The 21,451-nt window shown below is 37.6% G+C and overlaps 1 protein-coding gene across 3 annotated transcripts; it reads left to right on the top strand.

Annotated features, from left to right (window-relative positions):
- The first annotated feature begins 433 nt into the window (after positions 1 to 433).
- Positions 434 to 21,254, top strand: LOC106061782 (transcription factor sox-3-like). Of its 3 annotated transcripts, none has more exons than XM_013219978.2 (2): positions 434 to 1,033; positions 17,870 to 21,254. In XM_013219978.2, exon 2 carries the CDS (start codon positions 17,882 to 17,884, stop codon positions 18,830 to 18,832), a length of 951 nt encoding a protein of 316 aa, XP_013075432.1. In that variant the 5' UTR covers positions 434 to 1,033; positions 17,870 to 17,881; the 3' UTR covers positions 18,833 to 21,254. The 3 variants fall into 3 exon arrangements, with proteins under 3 accessions (XP_013075432.1, XP_013075433.1, XP_013075431.1); XM_013219979.2 differs by lacking the exon at positions 434 to 1,033 and adding an exon at positions 5,738 to 6,619; XM_013219977.2 differs by lacking the exon at positions 434 to 1,033 and adding an exon at positions 14,968 to 15,455.
- The last annotated feature ends 197 nt before the right edge of the window (positions 21,255 to 21,451 follow it).

Genomic DNA, 21,451 nt, shown 5'->3' with positions numbered 1-21,451 from the left:
CACAATCAAAACATCACGGCCACCGCCATTTCTTCGTCTTGTGTCTCCTGTATGGAAGCAACTTTCACTGTCTTCATTCAGTAGCGGGAGCTCTGGGATAGATAGACACTCACCCAAGTTTAAACACACACTTATACTGTGACATACAGAAGGGAAAAGGGAGGGGGCGCTGCAGTTCAGCCTCTCTCTCTCTCTCTCTCTTTCTCCACATGCCCATCACTCCAGTAGGCGGGGCACCGTCAGCCCGCTAGTGATTCAAACGACCAATCCGTGTTGAGCTCCACAGAAAAACGCGTCGCCCCTAACAAAAGCCGGTACAGGCTAATATTTTGATTGACGTCTCATCGTGTGAGAAAAACGGAACGATTTTTCTAACGTTGTTCCCCCCCCCCCGCCTGATTTTTTAAAAATCTCTTCTTCCTACCACACAAATCGTCTAGTTCTTTGTAGCAACGTTGCGGGCCTGGAGTTGACAGTCTATGAGACATTACACCCTTCTTTCAGTGGAGCTATAATCGTGTATTGTCGAACATCGTTTGCCCTTAGCTTCGACTTTCGCTTCTTCAAATACAGGAGTGGTCGCTTTTTTTTTTTTTGTAATAGCTGTTGTTTCCGGATAGAAGAACTAGTCTCAGCACTCATCGGGACGCAAAACGCCTCGGCATTCAAGTTCTTTTCTCAGGATCATCTTGCATTTTAGTTGGCAATCAAGCTTGATTTCTAGACCTATCTTCACAACAGTTGTGTGTACCAACATGAAGCATGGATATTCTATGTTATATTTAACTCCTAGAGTGATCAACAGTGAGTGTATCTGAACATGTAATTAGGGAAAAAAAGTTAATTTTCTAGTGATCGTGCTGGTAGTGTTTCACCAAATCTGGGAAGTCGCCCAATTCAAGAACGACTAACTGCACACGAACTGACATAGACTTTATTTCATTGTGTGGGGGGTGAGACTTGAACTGCAACCATTCAGGTCCCAACGGCCGCTGAGCGTCTACAGTTTCTGGGTGGACTGTTGTATCGCCAGGTAGGCAAATGTTTTAAAATAGAGTAGTTTTAGAACTAGGCCCAGGCCTGGACTGTTTCTATGGACGTAACCTCAAAACCGTTTGTCACATAGGACCTAAGTTACTTCTATAAACAATATCTTTCATAGTGAGAAATGTGTCTTTCAGCTCAGAGTAATCAGTAATAGGACCTAAGTATGACACTGTAGGGGACCTAAGCTATTAAGTCTATCAGACAAAGTATGACAATGTATGTACTCATGGTCAGATGTGTTCTGGTTACACAAAGCTCGACATTGCCTAACTTGGTGTGCACATGCAAGCTAGATCTCTTTACTTACAGGCTTTCAGTATGAGACCTTGTTGCAAAGGGTTAGCACTAAATCTAGGCCTTTGTAGATGTTTTACATATTTAATGGTTCATGGCAAAACAATAACCAGAAAAAAAAAGTGTACAGCTTCCAAAAAAAAAATTATTGAAAAATTTAGTCTTATGTCAAAGTTACAACCAATAGCTAATTACAATTTACTCTTGTTGTACTTATTAATTGGTTATATATAGACTCTTGATTAATATAATCTACACTCTCCAACTCTCTATTTTTGTTGTCTTTTAAAACGCATATAATATTACTATATGGTATTAAGTAATTTTTGTATATAATACAACGATTATATTCGCTTAGTTCCACTTTTGTTATAAGTTTCGGACGTTCCTTAAGAAATGAAGATTATGACGTCCAAGAAGTTAGGGGACGGCAGCGGGCCAAGTTCAAACTCGGGGCCATCGTGAGGACAGTTCGAGGCGCATACCCCACGACCAAGCAGCCACGCCTGTACAATTCGACTGGTTATAAATGAACACTTATTAACCTAGGACCTGACAAAGTCATTAAATAGATCTATATGTGAATGTCACTCTGGGTCTTTGAAGGCTCATAACCTGATAAAGTCATTCAATAGATCTATATGTGAATGTCACTCTAGGTCTTTGAAGACTCGTAACACTTAGAAGACCATTATAGAAGAGTAGATCAGTATACGACTTCCCAAACATTCGGATCCTCCAAAGAGGCAGTAAAAGCAAATCTGTCAGCCTTAACCTACGGTACTACGCCTAAGACAGTACTGACATAGTGACATACAGGTTTGGCTTTGAGTAAAGGATTATTTTACTGTCTCGAAATTTTGTGGTTGTCTTGTCATCACTTTCGCCACCCCTTAGTCTCATGAACCGTTGGGGCATTACACTTGATCTTTCGACAATCTTTTTCCATTCCTCTGTCTTTTGCCTTCGACAGAATCTTTTTCAATGACAGGCTCGTCAATTATTTTATGTTGTCTTCCCATCGCTTTCTCTGTCCGCCACTTGTACATGTGTATAAATAAACAATGTCGCTGTACAAACATGAAACTGTTATAATCTTCGAACTGCAATCACATCATTGTTAATTTAGCTTTAATACCAAATCTCAAGAGCTTTGTTAAGATCTCACGACCTTGTGTATCAACATGAAACAGTTATAATCTTCGAACTGCAATCACATCGTTGTTAATTTAGCTTTTAAAATCAAATCTCAAGAATTTTGCTAAGATCACACGACCTTGTGTATCAACTTTGAGGGTTTTCTCAGCTGTGTCAGCACTAAACACACTCACACACACACACACACAGAGAAATATTTCGATTCTACTTTTAAAACAAAAACCCACCTTTCTAGAAACATCTCGTATGTTCGCTCCGATTCAAATGTCACTTCTGTTCAACTAAGCATGTCAACAATAATAAGTTTGCTTTTGTTAGTGGATGTGTATTTTATGGCTTCAGTGTTCCACGTTGCTGCCTCCCTGTATCGTGGTTCTCTGTAAATACCATCCCCTCAATGAGGTCACCCAGTGCTTTGCAATAACATTTTATTCAATACTTTGACATTTTTTTGTTTCTTTGGTGCTAAAAAAAAAAGCATTAGATAGGTCATGTAATAGTAATGCCACGAAACGCAGCTAAAGCAGATTCATAGGCTGCATACTTAGGATTTCGTTCAGTATTTGAAGAATGAATTCAGTGTCACAAATATATTCTAAGAGATTCTATTGAAATGTAAATTTATTTTTTTTTGCCAGTTTTTTTTTACATAGGACTTTTTCACTTGGAATTATATTATAAACATTTAGAAGAAAAAAAAAAAGCTAAATGATAATTTTAAACATGTGATCGTTCGCACTTAAAGACGTTCGAATAGTTGCATTGTTATTTGTAATGTATTTATTTACAAAGCACACTCCGTCTTTCTCTGTGTGTGTGTCTGTCTGGTACACATTTTGTAAATGTTATTTCTCCCACTTTGCCAATCCTGGAGGAAGTTGAAACTTTGCGCAATTATTCATTGTCCTGGCAACACCTGAATAAATAAATAATCGATTATTTAATCAATTAATAGTAATTAATATATTTTGTTTATATTGGAAAATGTACCGATCTAAAAGGAGATAAGTCTTGCAACAATGAGAGATGACAGCGATTGAACGGCGTTCTCCCCCCCCCCCAAAGCGTACATTTATGGTTTTTTTTTCAAACTAATTGAAGCAATTTCACTTAATATAATCGCGCTTTGTATTAAAGTAATTTGTATATTTAACTTAGTTCACCTATATTTAGTCTTATAAACAGATGAAACGGTAGAGAGGGAGAGACAGATTCAGTATGGTAGAGGGAGAGACAGATACAGTATGGTAGAGGGAGAGACAGATACAGTATGGTAGAGGGAGAGACAGATACAGTATGGTAGAGAGGGAGAGACAGATACAGTATGGTAGAGGGAGAGACAGACAGAAACAGTAACTGAAACAGTAACTGAAAGAATGCTAGTCAGACAAAAGACAGTTCACGTGCCCGACTGTTAACAGCCTGCTAGGGTCACCGTGACATTCGTGCCGTGTGTGGGGTATCCCCTGGCTTCACCCAGCGGAATAGAAAGAAAAAAAAAAAGACAAAACAAAAAAAAAAAACACAAATCGTCCCCCAGTGTCAAACGAGGGCATTGGTGGAGAGAGCTGGACAATGCAGGAGGTCAACTCGAATAAAAGAACAATTGTTATCAAATCAACTGGACTGGAAGAGTCCAACAATAACATTTTCTTTTTGGACCATTTGTAACCATACACCTTTCACACCTGTGTCTGGACCTGGCCTTGTAGTTACATCATTACATTCTTTGCAATTCTTTTCATTTTCCTTGCTGCTTCTCTGTAAGCACAGCTGTTCGTTAAGGACATTATTCTCTTTCTTTCTTAAGGACATTATTCTCTTTCTTTCTCTCTCCTTTTATATGGCTCTCCCGTCCTCAGAATAAAAGAATAGGTGTTTAAAAGACAATCCAACAACAACAAAATCTAACTGACAACAATGGTTTGGTAATATATTTGTTACACTGGGAAAAGGTCATCTGTCGAGACGTACAATGCCACAGTGAAACATTCTTTAGCATGGGATACTCTTTGGAATGATTTAAAAAACGGAAGTCAGTTAACTATTGAACTAGTCTTGACTTGACTCACGAAGACTCAAAATGAGAAAGAAATGATATTTAAAAACAAAGGCGTGGTGGGATGGTATCTTTGTTTCTCTGTCTTGGTTTCGTATTCTGTTTCATGTTTCTTTTCAAAGATTTCGTGTTACAGTGTAGTCCTTCATAACATTGCAAATAAATACCCCGCCAAGATGTGACGCCTACTAGCAGAAGTGGTCAAGTGGTCGTCTGTATCTCTGGTTAGAATGTGGCCAGCTATTCTGAGCTGCACTACTAGATCTAATGGTGGCACTCAAAGTATGTGACACGACGAGGTGATAGTTAAACAAAGCCAGCGAAGTAATAGAACGGGTGGTAGTCTGAATAGTTGTACAAAGCTTATTTCAACTCACTCTGTCTGTCTGTCCGTCTGTCTGTCTGGTAAAAAGAGTGTACACGTTATTTCTCTAACACCCATTCTCGGATCAAGCTGAAACTTCGCACAATTATTTGTTGACATAAATAAGACGTGAATCAATTAAAAAAAAATGAACCAGTTAAACAACCACTGGTAATTCATTATTTTGTTTAATAGCAACAAGGGAAACTAATACTTCAGTATTCACCTATGTGGCTAAATATGTATGGTTTAGTCCCCTTAAAAAGCCACAAAATGTAAATGCTATTTCTCCTTCACACATGCTCCGATCCAATTGATACTTTAAACATTTATTTATTGCACCTAACAAAACATGAATCAATAAACAAAAATACTCAATTAGTCAATTACTTATTGGTAATTAATTATTTTGTTTGATATTGAATAAGGTAAATAACTTGTACATTATTGGTAGATATAGTTTCAAGGACGGAGTTCTTACTTACTGGCGGTCTCGAACCTGAGACCATCGAGACGGAGTTCTTACTTACTGGCGGTCTCGAACCTGAGACCATCGAGACGATAGTCCGGAGCGCATACCACACCACCAGGCAGCCTATGACAATTTGTTAAAGTACGGGATGCATTTCTTTTTATTTATGTCTAAACTAAACTAAGTTACTAAATATCACAGTACTAGGTTAGGGCCGGCCTTAGGCATAGGCAAACTAGGCAGCCGCCTATGGCCTTCGATTTTTGGGGCCTCGCACTGGACTCTTAAACTTTTTTTAGAGTAGAAATAGAGAAACTTTACTTAATGTTGTTGTAGGTGGTACACAAGGTTTTGAATAAATTGTGTAATTTTATTTTTTCGCTGTTTATTTTTTTTTTTCATTTTCATTTGAGGCAACGAAATTTACTTAGCCTGGGGCCTGCAATTATCTAAGGCCGGCCCTGACTGGGTCCACTATTTTTCAGACGAAAAGGTGAATAGGAATTACTTAAATTAAATAAAAGATAAAGTATCAAGAACTGTCAATATATGTGTAACATGTATGCATCATTCCTTGTTGCAGCACTGAGCTTCAAATGTGTATCTAGATCTACCACTCCAGTCAAGACTGCACCCCCTCAGATCATACTTTATACACATTGTACACACCGCTGAACGTAATGGTTTAGTTTGACTGTTTAGTCCACTCGTGTTTGGGTCGCGACCTATTGTCATATGTCGATCTGTGTTGCAATCGTGTCAATATTGACCTTTCGCCCCCTTTCCCCAGTGCCCCATTCACCAGACAATACTACCACAATCTACCTTTGTTTACTGCTTTGGCCGGCCAGGTCGTCTATGTGTTGACCACTGGATCAGCTTCTAATGTTGTGAGTGACGGGACTTGAAGGACTTAGGTTTAAACCCCATCACCCCTTCCCACTCGTTTTAGTTTGACCGCGTTACCTGTTTGTAGAAAGGCTTTGGAGAATTTGAACTACCAGGTGCCGCCTCCCTGGAGGTCACAGAAGGTGTGTAGTTGTTATCACAAGTGTTTACCTTTCAGAGACTGCTACCTGCTCTTTCGGACAACAGTCGTTTAGATTTGGGGGGTTCACGCTAAGGAAGAAAAGTCTCTTGTAGCTGATCAACTCGTCTATTGGAGTAATACAATTCATTTTTTAAAAACAAACCTAAGAGCCATTATGGTGAGACAGACAACACAGTGAGTATTATAACAATCCGAGTTGATAAATAGTTGTTTTAATTTTTAGATCCACAAGTCATCGGCATGAGGCATGATTTGTTTCGTTCGTTCTAGAGAACTTATTTTAAAAATATAGTACAATAATATATGATAATGATGACTAATCATGTTGATAATAATTTCAATAAAAGTGATGGTGAATCATATTGTGAATGATAATAATAATTTGGATTACTTATGTCGATAATCGTATTAATAACGATGATGAATAATGATAAGGATAATAATGATAATTAATGTTACAATAAAGATGGTGATACAGGTGATAAATAATAATGGTTAAGCTAATAATACTAATAGCGTCAGTCTAAATAATTGTAGGCTAGCTAGTAACACATACTTCTAGTGAGTTGTTTTAACGTTTAAATTAAATACCGGTATAATGAATTGGGCTTTCTAAATAGTCTTAGTCTCTATTTTACTGTGGTTCGGATAGTGGGTTGAAGTACCTAGTTCAAATCCCGCTAAAATTCGTGGTATAAGGAGCTCGCTTTGTTCACTATGTCTCAAGGCTACCCAGACACCTGTTTCAATGACAACAGCGTTAATAATTGGCCACGGCATCGCCTGGTTAGTTCCACTATATCTTCTGTCTATTTCAAGCAAATAACTTCACGATCGTTAAAAACAGGCTTCAGACACTAGTGGAGAACCTACCGTGTTTTTAACACAATCGTAGAGCCGTCTCTGTTTGTGACACGATCGCAGGGCCGCCGCTGTTTCAGACACAAGCGTAGAAACGACCATATTTGTAACATGATTCTAGAGCCGCCTCTGTTTGTAGTGTCATCGTAGAACCTACGCTGTTTCAGACAGGAGCCCCCCCCCCCCCAGATCTAGTAACTAGCGGTAACAAGGCGAGATTAATTCTAAGACGAAGGACTACTCTTGATATTTAGTTTGCAAAATTGATCTTTCATCAGGTTTCATTCATGATTGACATTGTTTATTTTATCAATTTAATTCAACATTTCTTTCCTAGAGTTCATTTTGCTTTCTTGCTTTTTTTTTCTTTAGGTTCCATTACATCTCCACCCAATTTCTACATACCGCCTTTCCACCCTATATTCATCCATCCATCCATCCCAGTTGCGCTACAGCCCATGGAGGGGCTCTGGCCTGCTTTAACACATCCTTCCATTCAGATCTCTCCTGAGCCTTTCGTCTCCACGCCCTAACCCCAAGCTGCTTCAGATCTGCTTCCACATCATCTATCCATCGCATTCGGGGTCTGCCTTTGGGTCGCCTGCCTTTTGGTTTTTGCCTGTATACGATTTTCGCTCCTCTGTTGTCTGACATTCTTTCAAGGTGACCTGCCCAACGTAGTCTGTTCTTTTTTATTTCGTTCACTATCGGTGGGTCTTCATATAATTGATATAACTCATTGTTAGTGCGTGTCCTCCACCCTGTTTCATCCTGTATGGCACCATAGATTTTCCTAAGAATTTTTTCTTGCCCAAGTGTTAAGTAAATTTTCAGATGTCTTTGTCAGTGTCCAGGTCTCACTTCCATACATTGCTGCTGGTCTTATTATGGTTTTGTATATTATTTTCTTGGTTTTCCTTGAAATCGTTTTGCTCTTAAGTAAATGGTGGGTGCTATAAAATGCCCTGTTGCCTCCTGCTATTCTTTCCTTTTTGCTTATGGAATTTAGTGTATGAATTTAGTGTATGAATTTAGTGTATGAACTTAAACCGGACCTTAAAATTCAAAGCGTAAACAACGAGCAGATTACTGTGATTAACAATAATGATGAAAATCACTTCAATTAAATCAAATCTATTTAGTTAAAACATCTGTCTGGTACTTTGTTCTCCATTATATCTCTTATTAGACTAGACAATACTCTCTCTCTCTCTCTCTCTCTCTCTCTCTTTGTGGATTAATTGACTTTGTTCTAGTTTAGTACTTGAATGCACTTTCATAGGACACGCACTAGACACTAGAAATATCACAGTATTTAAAACTTAGTTCGAGATTGGAGACTCACTTAGTCATGAAAACAAGAGATATAAATAGAAAGAGGCAGAGAACTTTTCTGTCGAGTCGATTTTTTGGTTGTTGTTTTTTTTTTCGTTTGAAGTCCTTTTTTTTTTATTTCATTGAAGTGAACTTGTTTTTGTTTTGTCTTTGTTTCTCTTCTTTGTTTCTGATCGACAATCAACATCACAATTGTTGGACAATCATTTGATTGTGTCACGAAGTGAAAGACTGCATCAATTATGCAAACGTCAGTACAATGTGTCGTCACAGTGTCACAGCGGCGCGACCAGAGTCCAGCCAGACACAATGAATGCAACACTCTTACATTATAGACACTTCTTGTACGTTGAATAAAGAGTGACGTCATTGTTACGGAAGGAAACCGTTGTCTAGGCGACAGGGTCTATACACACGTATGCTGCATCAAAACGTCTAATTGAAATGCTGATTCACATCACATTTTCATGTGGTAACATTTTTATGGATTACAGTTTCACCTTTGCAAGCTTCAAATTACCGTGTATTCAAATTTTTTCATAGCTTCTGACACCATTTTGTTGATACCACTTTGTAAAGCTCAATCATTAAATACATATTAATTGTTATATGTTTTATACATTCCATCAGAGAAACAAAGAGTGTTACGTCCTAACCTAAACCTCCTGGAAGATGCTAGGGGATGGCAGAGGGTGAGGTTTAAACACAGGACCATTGTAACAACAGACCGAAGCGCATACCCCTTGACCAAGAGGTCATACGTCAGAAAACGATCACAATATTTCCATATGATGTTGTCGCATATAATACTTATTATCTGAACCTTCTTTTGGATACTCAGAGATACATTATAAGTAACCCCTTAAAGATTTAGCACTCAGTATTAAATGATATGTATCATGTGTTCATCTACACAACACCATAGCTGCTTACCAAATGTAAGGAATACTTACTATTCATGTTAACTTGAGGGTAATTATTACTTTAGTCACTTATCTCCCCTACCCATGTGAACCGCGCTATTTTATTGCTATGTGCTAACGATTCACCATATATAATTTATTACGAGTACGCAAAAGTTAAATATTATTATCTTTAAGTAGGTTGCTAATATGTATCCTTTGGAGAAACGGTTACAAATGTTGATTCACTTGACGTAATCTTGTATACCCCCATGTGGAGCTTAGGGCATAATTACACCTCTCCACTGAACTTGGTTCTGAGCCGCTTTCTTCATTACACTACTGAACATGAAGCTTTAAACTTATTAACTGAAGGACCTTCGCTTTTTGTCATCCATGTAATTTACATCTCTTAAACTAATTTTTTTTTCAAAGTCCAAGAAAGAACAAGAACTCTTATTTTCAACTCCCCTTGGCTATTTATAGTACTATTGGAAGTGTATTGTTGTTTCTTGAAATGTAAACATCATTTCTTGTTTATACAAGTAAAACAACCTTGACCTTTTCGATTGCAATTATTGACAGTTACCACAGTACGCCCATACGGTCTGACACATACATGTACATCTAGATGACGGTTATTTTAGTCATTAAATCGAGCAAATGTGTATGGCGTTTACATTTATTAATCCTAAATAATGTTTGGCATTTGGCCTATAGCGTAAGAAACTATTTGAGGTTACAAAGTGATACTACATAATCTTAACCAGTCAATTACTTAGCAAAGAAAAAATATATTGCATAGATCATTAGATTAAAATGTCCCTCCTCTGTCTCTCTCGCTGTCTCTTTCTATCCATCCATCCCTTTTCCTTATATAAAGGCTGGTGTCTCTCAATCCTCCCAATCTGTCTCTCTCTATCTTTAACCTCTCTCTTTTTGTCTGTCTCTTTTCTTCTCTCTATCTCTCTCCCTCTTTCTCTCTCTTTCCCATAACATCTTAGCTTTATATTCCATTCCTCTCCTTCTAGAATTCAATCCCTTTATTTTTCCATCGCGTTACAGATGTTGTTGAAGCTCAGAGTAAACACACAAAAAAATGGAATTAATGTTATTTCATATTTGCCCTTACATTTATTTACGCCTTCCTTATCAGTTTGAAGTGGGGGGGGGTGTTCAGAACGACTTGCGGGATCATAACAGACTCCAAATAATAATAATACAAATAAGAATAGTATTGCTCCAGTGTTTAATATCTAGGGACACGCACGACAAACAAAAAAAAATCTAATTTTGAGAGAGAAGTAACAAATTCATTTTGCGCCGTTAAATTATACTAGTCGACCCACGGCGTAACATACGCCGTTATGTTGCAGGGCCGGTCTTAGGCCCCTATGTGACCGCAGTGTGCCCCGCACTTTGAAAGGACCCGCGCTATTCTAGGTGTAAATTATTAAGTTAAACCATTGTATAACTTATAACAGAATTCCCGCAGCCTCCTGATTTACCAAGAGCTACTTGAAATCTCATGAAAGTGCAAAATATACATGGAAACATCTGGAAATTATTAAAATCTTTTGAAAACTCAAAAAAAAAAAAAAATTGCAGAAGTAAGAGAGTGATCTTTCCTTTACTTCTTCTTCTCGACCAAACTCTTGAGCGCCGAAGAGAATTATATATATAAATAGATAGATAGATTTTGGGATGTTATTTAGAATTTCAATCCCAGTTTCAGATAGAAACTGAAAATTAAGCTATATAGTAGAAATGGCAGTGACAATGTATTTATTGTAGGGAGTTATCTAAATTTCCAATGGAACTGTCATAAAATTACGACGCTTTCGGTGTAGTTCTTGTTCAAAGTTTTTAATTTAGATCCAATATTTTTTACTGTTTCCATAGACGTCGTTTGACGAGAATGTTGTGTCGACAGTACAACAATCAACTGATATTATTTTTTTCCCCAAGAGATGTCATTAGAGATAGAGTTGTACTTACTAACTGATAAATTCAGGGTAAAAATCTGTCTAAACCTGGACCTTTCATTCATATGCCTAGCGCTCTACTATTAGGCCACTTTGCATCATCAAGCTTTTGAGTGGCAGAGTTTTTAAAGGCTGCTGTGGAAATGTTGAAATGTGGTTGTCAGTGACCATGACGCGACAATCAACTGTGTATGAATATCTAGGTGACACATACTCTCTGGAACTGAATATTAAAAACAGACTCCGTTAAAACAATTTTTTTGGCAATATCTTTAAAAAAAGTACAGAAATTAAATATCTTTTACGCCCGGGTTTGCGCATGACACGTGACCTATTTCATGACACGTGACCTTTTTCATGATAAATAGACACAACTCGTACCAACAACCACCCGACTTCATATCCCAGAACAAAACTATCGCTAACCAAAATCTATCCTTAACCAAAACTATCCCTAACCAAAACATCATTAACTAAAACTGTCCCTAATCAAAATATCTTTAACCAAAACTGTACCTAACAAAAGCTATCGTTAACCAGGAACTATCCTAAACTAAAACCATTGCAAACTAAAACTATTCCTAAACCGTTTAATTTCTTGAACTGTTACTTCCAACTATTGATCTGCGTTCCTGTGACTTATTGATTTAGCCAGAGACTTAGTCTCTCCTACCAATTAGTGTTATTCATTGCATTCTATTCATTTCATCTTTAAGCTCTTTTATATCAGACATTTTAGTATTTCCATTATTTATACACTGCATCCAATGAGTTTATTCATGGTCACAGGCCAAACGTTTTTAATCCCAGAACAAAAAATGTCCTTTAAGTATTTGTATAGTTGTACCAGCTGAGGATATTTTTCTATCAATTAACAAACAAGGACATTAAAAAAAATATATACATCAGCTTTGTCGGCATCAAATAAGGCAAAATATGCAGGTCGTAAATGGGTCTTCGTAGTCCTGGGACTTAAAGACAATATAATGACGATGATGGTGATACTATAATAATAATAATAGTAATCTCGTAAATATCTTTTGGAGACATTTGGCTTACACTAATGTATCGCACGGAACCAATCATTTCAACGCTAGCAAAAGAAGTGTTCATTTATATCAAAGTTTCATTCGTTCATTATCTCACAAATCTTAGAAATAAAGAAATAAGTTGTAATTAGTTTCTTGAATAACTGAACATTAAGAATGCTTAGAAATATCTACAACACGCCAGAGCAAAATGTTGTCATGATGACATGTCACCCAGTCGACTGACAGAAGGCATTTATGAAATGAAAGTGTCAAACTATTTTAATAGGCCTACTTTTATATATAATAGTGTTGGTTATTCTGGAAAGTGTACAATGCGTCATTAGTATGAATCTAACCTTATTCTTAACTTAGACGAAAAAAAAAGGTTAGATAAAGCCATTATTTATAGTAATTGTATTATTTATTGTTTTGGAAATGTTTTTAATTTATATCATTGTATCCCTCTTCAATGTTAGAAAATCGTTAATGAAACTATAGATTCAACAAGTCTAAAAATAGATCTAAGATGTTTTCATGGTGAATATATCTAGAGCATAGTCCGGGCGTTAATCCGTTTATTAAAATATGAAATTGGTTGTAAACCTAGAAAGATACTGAAATAAAACTTAGAAAATATGTGGTTGATGTGTGGATGAGATGTATGAAAGGCGGTACAGTTACCTATTAAAGGGGGGGGGGGGTGCTCGATTTCCGAGTCTAGCAAAGTTGTGTTTGCTGAGCGCCCAAAGGGCAAAAACCACCCCAACCACCTCTAGTCCACAATAAAGATTGGACTATAGCGCTCTTAGCCGTAAACATGAACGTTGCGATATGCAAAAGCAATTAACAATAGAATAAAATAGTAAACTGGAAAAATATACATACAATAAAATAAGCCGTATAATAATTGTAAGAAATAAAAACTCGTGATGCTGGGTCTCCCTTGAGTGTATCCCATGGTTCACTTCTCCAATGGTCAACAAGGATGTTCTGTGGCTAACACATTGACCCTGGCATAAGACTGCATCAGTAATCAACCAGCCTAATGAGCTGTCGGGTCTAATGTTTAATTATGAGCTTCATGCCTCTTCAATAAACGATAAATACAGATACGTTGTTTCGGTATTCAATAATTATGCGTTATTTAAATAAGGTTGACATTAGGTATGTACATTACTTTGAAAAGTATTTCAACTAATTTAAACTATAGAACAAATAACAATTAAAATCAAACACTTTTTAATCAGAGTGTGTTTAATAATTGAAACGCTAATCAATTGCTTATCTATGGTAGTTCAATTTTTTCCTAATGCAACATACAATGATTCTTATGTGGTGTTTACCAATAAACATTTTCCATGTACATAATATATCTTGTGGTCAGGGTCGCACTGGGTGTCAAAATCGGTCTGGGCATTTGTAGGCCTATATAATCCGGCCCAAAATTATATGATCATATGATGGGTATCTAATGATAGGCTTACCTGTCCCAAAAAACATTGTTTTAAATTTCATAACTGTACGCATGCATACAGTGGACTCTACATCTTTATAAGAATTATGTAGGCCTTATCTTTCTTTTTAATCTCTAAACGCGAAGACCCTTAAAGGATGAAGCCTACAAGTAACACTGTCTACGGATGTACGCTATTACAGAAAATGTTTTAAAATTAAATTTGCATTACACTGTCGAGTCTGTAAAAGATTTGTTTCAAACATGACGCATAAATAAATGGTCACTTATTTTTAGAAGAGAATGTCATAGTGCCATCCATGCCGCCCTTTCGGTGGCCCTACCGGCCCACCGGGCATTAGCCCAAATGCCCAGATAGCCCGGTCCGCCCCTGCTTGTGGTAACCCTCCTCGATATTATCTCGTCGAATAACTTACGTCTCACAAACGATCAGTTTAAGTGGCAAGCTTTACACAGTACAGAGTCTATTGTACTATATCCTACATTCACTTATACTCTATGATAGGGTCTTTTGTAATATACTGTTGCCGAACTAAAAAAAATTATACCAATCTGTAGGCAATTATTCTTAATGTATTCAACGGACACTGTAAGCTAATACCTCCTATTGAAACTAGAAACTTGGTGTAACAGATGAAATGACATCGTCTTCAAATAGAACTGAAATGAATTATAGGGTAAATACGACAAATGGCACATTAAGTGACCAATACTTAGAATCAGATATTAAAAGATGAAAGGCTACTATCGATGACCTGCTAATGGGTGGGTGGCACCTGTGGTCATCACTAATGACCAGCTTCATGTATTTTAATGTGTCGTTGTTTTCTTTTTAATTTATAAAGGCTTGTATAAAAAAGGGATGGTCTGGTCATGGTCCTCTTGTCTTCGCTTACCGCTAAGTGCTATTGACGCTGTGTGTTTATATTGTAATTTGAATTGTACTTTGATATGTCTAGTTTGAGAGTGTTTGTTTCACATAAAAATGTAAAGTCGGCATGGCAGAAATCCTATATAAAGAACCGTTTTATGATTGAAGTAGCTTTAGATAAACCATGGTTAACATCTATTCTACTTTCTGTAGGCGGTTGGTCGTTGTGCTGAATACATAACACACTCGTTAACCGCGGGACATAGAAACAGATGACATTTAGATCATCTGCCCCATAGATTGCTAGATCTGAAAGAGGAATTTTTTTTTTTACAACTTTCTGTTATTAACACTGGCGAGGAATGGGAAAATGTGTAATCTGTAAGCACGCGCCTTTCGCACCGTTCAGCACTGGGGAAATTTAGTGGACAAAAATAGTTAACGAGAATGCTTCTTGTACTTGCACTCTCCGAATATGATTGAATGTGTGAGAAACCTTTTCTATTCTAAACCTGTGTAGTCTATTGGTGAAATTGAAGTGAAAGTATCAGGTAGGTTACTACTAGAGCTATCTCATGGCAATGTACGTTTTCATTATTTGTGTTGAGTATTTTGTCATTTAAAGAAATACATCAAAGATAAAGGCACAGTTCTTATGTCACTTATGAAGTTATTCCATATGTCTGATATGTCATATGATATGCTAGGACAAATTCTTACAAGTGTTCTTTATTCTACATTGCCATTAGAGCATTTAGCGCATTTCGGAAATCAACCAGGAAAGCCAGTAGGACGTAATTATCCTCTGTTAACAAAGAACGTCTATAATTCATAAGATAAGATAAAGTGTTTTCAAATGTACAGAAGAAAAGAGCAGATATTTGAATCTGAACCATAATCTTCAAATAAAAAAAACAAAATTTAATAAAATACTCTGAAAGACAAAGATAAAGGCACATTCCTCGTCCCATATGCTAGGACAAATTTGTACAAATACTCCTTCCCTAGTGCTATTAGAGCATGGAATGGGTTGCCTGAGCTAGCCAGGAAAGCCAGTGACTTGGCAGAATTTAAGTCATTGGTTAAACATGCATGACTAAATGCATGACGCGAAGGACTTAATCATCTTCTTTTTTTGAAGTAACGTCTGTATTATATAATATAAGATCTAAAAGTAGAGGGTAAAACGGGAACGACATTGTCTTAGAAGAACGTTAGATCAAGATCCACGGTAAACCAGAGCTACATGTTGAAACGTTAGATCAAGATCCACGGTAAACCAGAGCTACATGTTGAAACGTTAGATCAAGATCCACGGTAAACCAGAGCTACATGTTGAAACGTTAGATCAAGATCCACGGTAAACCAGAGCTACATGTTGAAACGTTAGATCAAGATCCACGGTAAACCAGAGCTACATGTTGAAACGTTAGATCAAGATCCACGGTAAACCAGAGCTACATGTTGAAACGTTAGATCAAGATCCACGGTAAACCAGAGCTACATGTTGAAACGTTAGATCAAGATCCACGGTAAACCAGAGCTGCAAGTTGAAACGATGTGAACAGTTTAAAACATATTTTGTTATGTTTTTTTTAAAGATGGATATTACTTGAATTGAGCTTACAATGAGATTATAGTCATTATCCAGGGTAGAGATGTGATATTAAATTAATATTATTGTTTCTGCTTACTGAACCTAACTACACATTCTAATGTGGATAGGCATTGTATATTTATACACTGCTTCATACAACTTTTTAAAATCCTAAATGCTGCAGGAAAAGTCATTGGCAAAAACAAGACCCATTGGGGCAGCTGTTTGAGACAAACATCCATTGGGGCAGCTGTTTGAGACAAACATCCATTGGGGCAGCTGTTTGAGACAAACACCCATTGGGGCAGCTGTTTGAGACAAACACCCATTGGGGCAGCTGTTTGAGACAAACACCCATTGGGGCAGCTGTTTGAGACAAACATCCATTGGGGCAGCTGTTTGAGACAAACACCCATTGGGGCAGCTGTTTGAGACAAACACCCATTGGGGCAGCTGTTTGAGACAAACACCCATTGGGGCAGCTGTTTGAGACAAACATCCATTGGGGCAGCTGTTTGAGACAAACATCCATTGGGGCAGCTGTTTGAGACAAACATCCATTGGGGCAGCTGTTTGAGACAAACACTCATTGGGGCAGCTGTTTGAGACAAACACCCATTGGGGCAGCTGTTTGAGACAAACACCCATTGGGGCAGCTGTTTGAGACAAACACCCATTGGGGCAGCTGTTTGAGACAAACATCCATAAAAAGGTAAAAAGTTTCTAGAAATAAAAAATCACCCTTTGGGTCAGGATTTTATAATTTTACCATCATAAAAGAGATACAAGACACCGATAGCAAAGAAAAAAGACACAAAAGCTCTTTTGTTCTCTGGCAATCAAATCATTAAATAGAAACAATCTGATATAAACTTTGTCACATGTAAATTATGAGTGAGTCTGGTGTGAATGTACACTTTGGTTTCTTATAGTTGACATGTTTTGTTTGGTGTAATGCACAAATTGTAAGACAAATTTCCTTACGGACAATAAAGATTTTATTATTATTATTATATTTTTTAAATGTTTGACTTTTGAACAGAAAGACATTATGAGTGCAGGCTATTTTGTCGTATCACTTACTTGTTCAATAATAATATTTTAGCAAATAATTTAAAACGTTTGAAGAATTGTTTTTTCTCCAGAAAAAAAAATGCTATGTTGGTGACAAATGAAGCTGTATATATGCATTATTCATTTCAGTACATATGTACCAGCATTGAGTAACATCCTTACCTGAAAATGCGTATCTAGGTCTACCACGTGAAGACGCACATTACAAGGAATTATACACATATATCATTATATTATATATATATTATTATTATTATATTAAAAAAAACATTAACATTTTTTTTTTAATTTCAGAATCCCAACTTCATGATGAACCCTCACCCTATCATTGTTGACGAAGGTCAGAGGTCACGAGAGAACAGCCTCACGCCTCAGTCTATTTCCGGCATGTCGCCAAACTCCAACAGAATGGCGTCCCCTTGCTCCGACGTGGGCAGAAGCCTCAGCCCTCTGCCGCCCAACGAGAGCCCATCCAACAACATGGACCATGTCAAGCGGCCAATGAACGCCTTCATGGTCTGGTCACGTGGCCAGAGGAGGAAAATGGCGCAAGAGAATCCCAAGATGCACAATTCGGAAATCAGTAAAAGGCTGGGCGCCGAGTGGAAACTTTTGTCGGAGGAAGAAAAAAGGCCTTTCATTGACGAGGCCAAGAGACTCAGGGCGCTACATATGAAAGAGCACCCTGACTATAAATACAGACCCAGGAGGAAGCCGAAGTCTCTTATGAAGAAAGATAAATACGCCTTCCCTCTGCACCCTATGCTGCCCGGGATGAACGGGGCATCTCTTGGTTCCATGGCTCACTCCTTCGCATCTTTGGCGGCTTCGCATCACCAGTCAGAACTCTTGGCTGCTTCCAGCTCTTCCTTCGACAAGGCCAGGCACCCTTTCCTCCCTCCGACCTCAACGTACGGGCTCTACCCGCACCTCGAAGCCGCAGCTGTCGCAGCCGCTGCCAACGCTAAACTGGACACAGCCACCTCCCTCTCTTCACTCTCAGCCCTCCGGCACCCCGAGAGCCTCGCTTCCAATCCGCTGTACGCCCCTTACTTCACGGGGCACCCACACCCTTCCCTCTCGGCGCTGCCGCCCGCCGCTCACGCCCACGCTGCGGCGGCGGCTGCCGGGCTGGGTCAGTACTTCGTCCCCTACATGTCTTCTTCTTACATGACGTCCCCGTCTGACGTTCACAGACCTCTGGCCTACGTCCTGGTCAAACCTGAAGACCACTTCCGGCACCCTACCGTCTTGTGACACGGCTTGCAGTGAGTAAACCATTAGACTGAACTTCCGCTGGCCAACATGTCAACACAAGAACAATACTTCTGTCAATATGTATCAAAGAAATACCACAATAAACACGTGAATACATTATATATATATAAAGAATCTCTTACAATTTAAGAATGAATATGACATTTCTAATATATGCCTAGAATGAATGCATTGACATTATCGGGAATGAAGCAATATGAAACACTCAATAAACATTTGCGTGTTTTTAAAAAAAAGAAGCGTGCTTTATACAAACTCAAGTTGAAACAGAAGTTGCTGGGACTCTTATAAAGTACTGCGCTATTACCCAGTTGTGATCTCAACGTCAATGTTATAGAAATTGTTACGTTTATATGGAAATCTTTTCATTGTGAGAAGCATTGTATTACATGCCATCTTATGTATATATATGTCTCTGTTTTTAGTGTGCATTTCTAATGTATTTATATTGAGTTTCTGTTGCATTTAGTATTACGTCAGAACGACTGAAATTTGAATGTCATTTTTCGTCGTGATCTATTCTTATTAAACTTAGGCGAGTGCTGAGATAGAATATAGATACAAGCTATTCGCAGCATAAGATCTTTTTAAAGTTGCCCATTGAACGAGCTATTCCATCGTCCGATGTCTTGCACTAGCAGTGACACTAATAGGTGTCTTAGTCAGTCTGTATCGAGAGCTGATACCCGTGTTTCCAGATGACTTCATTCAAGAGGCTTTTCTACCTGGCTGATTTCTAGCAGGCTTTTCTTTTGGAATGTTTCTATGGCTGTTCTGGGTGAGATAGTTCAACAGCTTCTGAATGACTTGGAGTCCAACACACCTGTCCTGGTCCACTGGTGTCGTCAGATATTCTTAACAAACGAATTCTATAGATCTTTTCATTGACTAGTTTTAGAATCTCTTGAAATTGACTGATTACAAAAGCTCTTAAAGTTGACTGTTTGTTAGAGTCTTAAAGATGACTGATTGTTAGAGTCTTTAAATTGACTGATTGCGAAATCTCTTAAAAGTGACTGGTTGTTAAAGTCTTAAAACTGAATGATTGCCAAATCCTTTAAGTTTGAGTTGTTTGAGTCTTAAAGTGGACTACTTGCAAAATAGTCTTAAAGTTGACTACTTGCGAAATGTTTTCAAAGTGACTGGTTTTTAAAGTCTTTAAACTTACTGACTGATTGAGAGTCTTAAAATTGACCGATTCTATAGGCTTCAAATGTTGACTGCAAACAATTTCAGAATACGATTGACTGAAATAAATTTATTTATGGTCATTAACTGTTAGCTCTGAAAACTTATCAATCTCTATTTATAAAAACATACAACTATTTATCTGACTGATGATTACAGCAGATATCTGAATGATTCTCAAACTCCTTTGATACAGTTCACTAAATGATCTTTCATTAGATTGACGATGTCACCATTGAATAAGTACAAGCAAGAAGCATATCAAATAGTTCTCAAAACGTCATTATTTTATCTACATAACTGATTAAACCACCGATCCTGAAAGTAGATTATTAGTTCAAGTAGGATTATGTACATTGGATGACAATACGGCATTAGAACTCTATAAGATTTTATCGTTACACGTCATGTCTTCATTTCAAACGCCCTCGTCATAAACTCATGGGTTCAATGTTCTGTTAGAGACACACAGGTACATGATGTCTATGAAATACCAGTAATTGGATTATTTGATTGCATCTGCTTCTAGTGAGTACGCTGCTGTTGTTTGTTTATATTTCCAGTTTCATATGTTCAAACTTTGGCACTAGCTTTAAGTCTACCAAGTTGTCGTCGTACACATGGGAGCAATGTTTGGAAACGTGAGCCATGATCCTGCTGGGGTTGGGGAGGGGGGTATATACAAAATTAAATACTATCTGATTTTGTATGATTGTAAAATGTGTTTAATGTGTATGTGTGTATGTATGTGTGTGTTTTTGTGAATGTTTCCTCTGGTCAATTTAAATGTCATTTCTACAAGTGCTAATTAGAAAATAAATAGAAGACATCTGACTAATGTTTTGTGTGCTTTCTATTGTGATGAAGACCGTTTTTTTTTCTTTTAATATAAAGATTTATATGAACAAAGGATTATATATTTCTAGGGTACAGCGTCCTGAATTTATTGTATGGGGCCTATCCATATTATTAACATCCATTTGTTCACATCCAGGGTACGCTTATTACATATACTGAACTGAAACAGTATTCCAGATTCCAGATATATCCCTCTATGATGAATATAAGAATTTCAGGGGACCCAGTTGTATCGCGTTGCGTCGGTTTAAAAACAAAAAGTGGTGCGGTTTGAATTAGCATTGAATGTTCCCTAATGCTCTCCCTTTGTATCTCCAACTGGAATAGGACGAAAAGTTTCAAGTTTTATGTCATAGATATTATATAGTAGGAAAGATGCTGATGGCATGAGAAATGAGACTTATATATACAACTACAGCTGTCGCCTAGGATTTATTGATATAGTTTAATTAGACGATGACAATGTCACATTGTGGCGAATGATATAGGAATTGTGTCCCCAGTTACCAATAGCTAGTACTACTATAAGGAAATATGGGATTGAGCAGTGGT

The sequence above is a fragment of the Biomphalaria glabrata genome, chromosome 15 (assembly GCF_947242115.1).
Source record: "Biomphalaria glabrata chromosome 15, xgBioGlab47.1, whole genome shotgun sequence".
Taxonomy (NCBI): Eukaryota; Metazoa; Mollusca; class Gastropoda; family Planorbidae; genus Biomphalaria; species Biomphalaria glabrata.
The sequence above is the reverse complement of the archived record's forward strand: the minus strand, read 5'-3'. Positions and strand labels throughout refer to the sequence as shown.